Source organism: Spermophilus citellus (assembly GCF_964194105.1).
Source record: "Spermophilus citellus genome assembly, chromosome: 17".
NCBI classification, from domain to species: Eukaryota; Metazoa; Chordata; class Mammalia; order Rodentia; family Sciuridae; genus Spermophilus; species Spermophilus citellus.
The window spans coordinates 25,004,985-25,012,602 of record NC_138199.1 but is presented as its reverse complement, the minus strand read 5'-3'; the positions used below and the strand labels follow the sequence as shown (position 1 = coordinate 25,012,602).

At 49.1% G+C, this 7,618-nt stretch overlaps 1 protein-coding gene across 1 annotated transcript; it reads right to left on the bottom strand.

Moving 5' to 3' along the window:
- Positions 1–438: 438 nt before the first annotated feature.
- FBXO39 (F-box protein 39) lies at positions 439–3,700 on the bottom strand (the record flags this gene model as incomplete). The annotated part of the gene is made up of 3 exons (XM_081272194.1): positions 2,611–3,700; positions 1,177–1,353; positions 439–567 (listed from the first exon to the last, which is right to left on the bottom strand). Exons 1-3 carry the CDS (start codon positions 3,634–3,636, stop codon positions 439–441), a joined length of 1,332 nt encoding a protein of 443 aa, XP_081128320.1. The 5' UTR covers positions 3,637–3,700.
- Between the last annotated feature and the right edge of the window lie 3,918 nt (positions 3,701–7,618).

Below are 7,618 nucleotides of genomic sequence, written 5' to 3'. Positions count from 1 at the left end.
ACGTGGGTCATAGATTCTTTTTTGCTTACTGGCTGGTCACACACCTTTTTAGGAGCACTGGTAGCGTCTCCTAGTAAGAAGCTACTTCTGGTGACTTTCGTGTGTGTGTGTGTGTGTGTGTGTGTGTGTGTGTGTGTGTGTTTCCCCCTCTGTGGCTAAATGAGGGTGTCAAAAAGCAAAAAAAAAAAAAAAAAAAAACCCAAAATAATAAAAGAGAAATTACTCCTGGATAGTTGGTAAAGATAGCACTTTAAAGTCACCTAGGGCCTTCACATCCCCAGCAGTCCCAGCCTTTGCTGGGCTGTTCATGATGGTGTGGGATTGGCAAAAAAGGAGAGGAAAGAAGGTTGGAGGTGGGGGTGCCACACGCGTAGTTCTCTGAGAACTGGATTTTCAAGTTCAAAGTGCTCCTAGCTTTCTTCTTCCAGAGAGTGCTCTTCACATCATGGGATAAGCGATGACAAAATAGTTTAGCTCTGAATCGATCAGCTTTCTGTACTTCCTGTAAATTTCCCGGAGGGTCCTGTCTTCTTCATTTGTCTCGTATCTGTTTGTATAAATTCTCACCTGGACCAACAGAGAAATGCACCCCCCCCCATACACAGTGACCACATCATTCAGGACCTAACAATCCAAAGGATCTGTCAGAATTAGGAAAAGTAGCTACAGTCATCCCTTGGTATCTATAAGGGATTGTTTCCAGGACTCCCCCCTGTTCAGATACCAAATCCATGGATGCTCAAGTCCCTTTTATAAAATGGCATAGTATTTGAATATAACCTATGTGCATCCTCCTGTATACTTTAAATCATCTGGAGATGACTTATAATACCTAAGTCAACATAAATGTTATGTAAATAGTTGTTATACTGCCTTGTTTAGGGAATAGCAATAAGAAGAGTCTGTATATCTTCAGTACAGACCCAGTATTTTTCCCCAAATATTTTCTATCTTTAGTCAGTTGAATGCACAGATGTGGAACCCATGGATACTGAGGCCTGAGTGTACTACGGAAGACAGCTCCAAATTCCTCTCTGTGAAACTGTTCGATTCAGGTGCGATGACTGCCCCCTGCCCAGCCCTCACTTCATCTCTGACCTGCATCTCAGAGCAGAATCACCATGTCCAGACACCAAGGGTGTCCAGACGACCAGAGAACCAATTGGGGGCTCTTACCTTGAGGGTGCGCAGGGCACACTGCCCCTCCTCTTGGCTCTTCAGAATTCGCTCTACAAATCTAACATCGAGGAAAGCCCAGATTTTAAAGTAAAACAGCTTCCTGCAGTTTAGAATGAGAAGGTGCAGCTCTTCATCCAGTGACTCATGGTTGTTGTTGAACTCAAAAGTTAATTTCTGGAAAAGTACCAAAGAGGGGAGTGTGTGGGCAGGGTTGCTGGGACTGGCTGGGTCATTCTACCTTATCTGCAAGGCCCAGCTTTGGGCCTGATGATAGCTGGAGTGGTTTGCAAGCTTTTTAGATAAGGGACACTAGACATTTAGTTCTCAAAGGAAGAGATTTGAGAATAAGTGTGATTGCATGCAAATTTGAAAAACTTGGAAGGTGGAGGCAAGTGCATTTGGAATCCAGAGACCAAAGTGCTGACCTCAGCCCTGGGATGGACTGGCTGGGTGACAATGGGCAGGCTGCCAAACTTCAGGTTTTTCTGTAGCTCTGAGAAATCATAGCCTCAGGGTTATGCGGACATCAAATGAGCTATTAGCATCTTCATCCATGTTCATAATGTTATTTATAGTTATTCATGTCAATTGTTAGAACCACTGGGAGGCCCTTAGGAGGCTCAAAAATGATTCTGGTTTTATATATGGGGGAAAATGCAAGATTAGAGAATAACCCAGAACCTCCAAGCTCTTCAGTGGACTAAATTGAATTTAGCTTTTAGGTTAGTTTGGTTCTCTCCCAACCCATCTTTCCAAGTAGCAGGCACTTTTGTAATCAGATAGGTCCCTGCATAGCACCGACCACAGGAGCCACAGGGACTCTGTGTTCTGCTGTGGCCTGGTAGGAAGGTGGAAAAGGCTGACCACCTGTCACTTGGAAGGCTCCTCCTAACTCTGACTTCACAGCTCTGAGCTAAGGATATAGAGGATTTTCTTGGTTAACAACCAACCAGAAAATTCCTGTATTTCAGGAAAAGCTCAAACCAGCTACAGTCATCCCTTGGTATGTATAAGGGATTGCTTCCAGGACTCCCCCTGTTCAGATACCAAAATCCATGGATGCTCAAGTCCCTTTTATAAAATGGCATAGTATTTGAATATAACCTATGTGCATCCTCCTGTATACTTTAAATCACCTGGAGATGACTTATAATACCTAAGAACAACGTAAATGTTATGTAAATAGTTGTTATTCTGCATTGTTTAGGGAATAGCAATAAGAAAAGAGTCTGTGATGAGCAGCAGTTTTTGTCATCTGCTGTGGTATTGGGGACACAGGGGAAGTTGGTCTGGCAAACATTTCCTAGACCCTCAATTTGAGATGTGTGGGAGCTGAGCTAAGAGCGGGCAGGGGGGCTTTCCTCTGGGAAAGCCAGTCCCTGAGTGACAGTCGCTCTTCTCAAGCCTTCCCGAGTCTTACTTCCCACTCACCTGCAGAGTGTGCCGGAAGGTGGGGAGGAGGTCCTTCAGGGTGGGCCGCATGGACCAGTCTGGATCACTGAAATAGCAGCTTCTCAGACTGATGCTCCTGACTGGGATCTCCTGCAGGAGGATCCGGGCCAAGCGCTCGTACTTCATGACCCGCTCAAAGAAGAAGTTCACCTTCAGGTTGTTGGCCTGTCTGGCCAGCTTGGCCCAGGACATGCCCCAGACAACTTGGCCATGGGGATCGTGAATATGGCATTTGATGTTCATGGTCCAGAGGGTGCTGGCATTGTTCTCACCCAAGTTCTCGAGCAGCTCATCGGAGATACAGTTGTAGTTGAGAGTCAGTGACACTAGGTTGTGGAACGTGGCCATGGTCTTGTTGAACTGGGGGCTGCTATAGACGGCCAGGTGATGGCTGAAGTAATCCTCAATGTTGAGTTCCGAGGCCATGCTCTCGTTCCGTAGGTAGCTCAGGGAGTTGAGGACATGGCAGCCTTGCTCCACTGTGAGCCTGGCCCCTTTCAGGCTGAGGTAGTCCAGGTGTTTGCCCATTTTCTTTAGGAAGAAGCTCAGGCTCTTGATGAGAGAGCTCCTGATGCTGTTCCTCCAGACCAGACGGTCCAGTTCCAAGTGCTGAATGGAAAGAGACTTCAGGCGGTTGTTACTCTTGCCCAGGCACGAGAGAAGACCTCGCATGGTGACCTGAAACTTCTTAGTCAAGACAGCATTGTAAGGATTCAGGAATTTGATCTCCAGGTGTTCCAGGTAACGGCCAAATTTCTTAACATACCAAAGAGCTGACTCAAATTCGGATGCATGTACCCGGGAAGGTCTCCCGCTGAAGGTGATGGTCCTGTATCGCCAGAGGTCAGCTGAATACATCATCTGGTTCCACTTCCTGCAGACCAGGGCTGCCCTGGACCTGTCCCTGTCTCCCAGCCACCAGAAGACACGTCGCAGGCATACATCGGGCAGGGTGGCCCAGCAACTCTGGTCTTGGGGCTGGATGGGTTCACTTTCTTCATCCATCAAAGAACTCAGATGTGTTGTGCAGCTGCGTGGTAAGCAGGGCTTCCAAAAATGAGGAAAGACAAGCAATTGTTTTCTGTGGGGAGTACAAAGGAAGAGCCATTACCTGCCCAGCAGAAGTTAAACTCAGTTGAACCAACTTTCTCTGTGGTCCTCTGTGTGCTATATTAGGCACGGTACCAGCTGAGGGGGGTTCAGGTTCACCTCATGACACAACCCACACCTGTAAGGATTGCACAGTCTATCCAGGGACAAGGATCGGTCCTCAATTTCACCACAATGCAAGAAGTGAAAAGGTGCAGGCATAGTCACGGTAGACCAAGAGTCTACCATTTATTCTCTCTGGTCAGGGAGGAAGTAGAGAGGGCTGCTCAGAGGAAGTGACATAGGTGACGTGGTTTTGAAGGTCAGATCTGCAAGGCAGACCCACTTGGCCTGGTGGTGGTGGTGGAAGTACTGATACATTCCAGGCAGAGGGGACAATGAATATGTGAGAGGCCACAGGGCTGCGAATGCATAGGATGTGTTCACCTTCAGGGAAGTAAAATATTGGACATGTGGCAGAGGTGCTAGATCCAGTAGGACCTGCAGGAGGTCCTGCATGGAGGGGGCTTAAAGACTTGTGTCCAAGAGGCCAGGATTCCTGCTGTTCCTTCTCCCTGAGTGTTTGGAATTCTGACCTGGTCTGCCTGCTTCTCTGGATGCGAGCCTCTGTGTGCTCCGAGCTGCATTACTGATGTACATTCAAGAGGTAGAGCAGCAGAACAGCGGTAGAGAACCTCAGCTAAGGTCAGGGAGCGCTATGGAGAGGAAGGGTCATCTGTGTGGAGGTGATGTGGTCAGTCTCGGTGTATAATGGACACACTGGGGGAGTAGAGGAAGGATGGTCATGGGAAATCCAGGCACTGCGGTGGAAACTGGGTCTGTGAAGGCCTTAGAGGATATGATTTGACAACTGGTGTTTCTGATTTGGCCGTTGGATTGCAGGTGGTGTCACCAGCCAACCTTGGGAGTCCCGCTGAACAGGACCCATGGGGGTCTCCCTGCCCTGCCTGATACAAGGAATCTGCTGAAGTTTTCACAAGTTTTTTTTCTTTCAAAGTTTCTCCTGCTCAAAACTTCCTTTATTTTCCTTGCTTCTCCCAACCCCCTACCTCTGTATATCCAGGTTCAAGCTTTTATTGGCTACTCTATCAAGGAAGCCCAAGATTGTTGGTCCCAGCTCATAAAATCATAGCACTGGAAATAGACCCGAGAATTGGTTTCAGGTGCATGCTGGAGCCCAGAGAGGTAAAGGATCTTGCCTGAGTTCACATAACAAGTGAGAAACAGGACCCCAGAATGAGAACCTGGGCTTTCTGACTCTTTTCTCTTGAACTTTTTTTCTTACCTCTATTTTTTGGGGCCTCAAATGCAAAGGGGAAAATTATATTTTTCTCAATGTGGGATAGACATTGTTTGTGTGCACGAGACACCACTTTGGTTTTACTTATTCATTTATTCCCTTTAGCTCTTTATCTCATTCCATTGCTCTCTCCTGTACACGGTAGACAACTATTCCAGTATGTTTGATGTGCCCCTTTTTGTCTGTGTGTTTGCCAGATGTGTGTTTAATGTCTGTAAAATTCCTTCCGTGGCTCTGTGTATATTTCACCCATTGCATCCTGCTGAACAGGACCCACGGTGGTCTACCTGTCTTTGTCCCATCCTCTGTTTCCAGTGATGGGCCCAGGTCTCCTCCTGCTCCCATCAACACCACAGACAATGAGCATCCTCCAGCAAGTGCTATGTGGGCCTTCCTGGTGACCTTCTCTTTTATTATTCCTCCTCCATCAAGTTCCCTTCCTACCCACTGAGCAGTTTGGCCTCTGCCTGCAGCAGGCCCTCCCACATTCAGATCTGGACAGACTTCTGAGAAGGATTTAACAGTAGCCTACTGTCACCCATGACCCCAGGCTCTAGCCGGTTCCCAGAGTCCCTGCCTGCATGTCCAGCGTGCTCCCTTCTCTGTTCCTTCTTACCAGTGTGCATCACTGAGTATGATCTATGTCCTTGTCTTTCTCTCCTAAGGGATCCACACTGCTTGGGACTAGGGCCATCCCCAGTCTTCTATCGAGTAAGTACTTAAACATTTAACAAATGAAAAATTTGGGATGTCTCTTCAATCACTTGTAAGCTACTCAAGGCTGGGAAACCTCTGCAGGCCATACTACGGATCAAGACATTGAAAAGGTGTGCCCCCAAATCTAAACCAATTCAAAAGCCAAACTGAAGGGGTGGAGGTGTCATTCAGGGGTACAGTACTTGCCTTGCATGTGTGAAGCCCTAAGTTGCATCTCTAACACTGCAAAATCAAACAAACAAAAACAAAACAAAGCTAGCTCTCTCTCCTCCTCAAAGTCAAAAGTGGGAAGAACCATAGATATTTAAACAGTTGGGGTGTGGGTAGAAGAATATGTTTGGTGGAACTGGAGAGGTATTTTTGAGGAACCCCCAATCAAATATGATGACTGAGAGAACCCTAGACCCTCATCACAAGTGAGAAGCAGTGTAGCTTCGTGGGTTGGGCTCTGGCCTGTTGATTCCTTCTGTGTTACCTTAATTTCTTTGTGCCTCAGTCTCTGCATCTGTAAATAGGGTAATGGTACCTTTCTCCTAGTGTTGGGAATATTATATGAGCTGAGTTAGGGAAAGTGACAGAAGAGAGCTTAGAACATTGGAAACCCTACCCAAATGTTGGCTGCCATTAGGAAGTAGGACGGGACCAAGATACTTCTGCCCCATCCTCTTCAGAAAGAGATGAATCCATCCACTTTACAAATGGAGAAATAGAAGGTAAGACCTTGGATTCCAACCCAAGCTGGGACTCCAAGCTGGGCTCCGTCTACCATATCACACAGCCAGTCTGGAAACCTAAGGATGTCCTATCCATCGGGCGATGCAGGGTGGCTGGGGAAACTCCCAAGGACGTCCAGGAGGAGGCGGGCGAGGAAGGCAGCCCGCCCCTCGCGCTCCAGACCTCTGGGCGTCCCTCCGCCACCCCGTCTGCGCCTCCCGGAGGGACTTGGCAGCCTGCAACCCGCGCCCCCTCGCTAGTTACCCACTCGTTGCGCCCCGCTCCGGCTGTGCCCGGTTTGGGCTGCAGGGATGGCGAGTGCCTGCCTGCTTTACCCACGCCGCTGCTGCTCGGACGCCAACTCTGAGCACCCGGAGTCCGCACCCTGCCATCGCCCAGGTAAATAAATGTCCATCTCCGCGTCGCCTTTGTGACGCCCCGCCCGCCCGCACGGCTCTGCTCAGCACCACAGGTCTCAGGGGCTCACTCTTGGAGTCGCCAAGTCAGTTGATGGTGTGTACAGGGCATCGAGCAACCCTCGCTGACTGCCCAGGAGAGGACCCTACCGGCGCTGGGAGGCAGGAGGCTCGCTTGGCACTCGGGGTGAACATGGCCATGCACTCTACCCTTCCGTGCAAGGAAGAGGTTCTGTTGGGAAATTGGGGCGCAGTCCACAACCTGTCGGTCCTGACCTAGCCTCTGGGTCCCTCCAAGCCTCTGGAGACCCAGCTTTTGCGCCTCTCTTTAGGAAGTCGCTGTTGCAGGCTTTACCCTGGGGCTCCCCTTTCTTCTCTTTGGACAAGCCCCCCCCAAGAAAGGCCTGAAGCAAATCTGAACATTTGCTAGAGAGCCGCCCCACCTTTTCAATCCCTCCCGCCTCCTCCTATCCAGGATGTGATTTTCCTAACCACCCACCTTCCTTGGCCCTTCCCTACTCCACCCAGGGAGCTGGTGCCCAAAGAGACCTCCCCAATGTCCAATGACCCCCCTCCCCCAAGAAAATTGAGTGTACTGTTTGTCCCCAGGTAGGCTGCATCTCCAGACCCCCCTCCTTCCCTACCCAAAGTCTTCAAAGCTGCCCCTTTGTCACTTGACCCTTGAGCCTCATTTCTCCCTCTACTGCTTTCTTCCTCTTTTTTTCTCCCC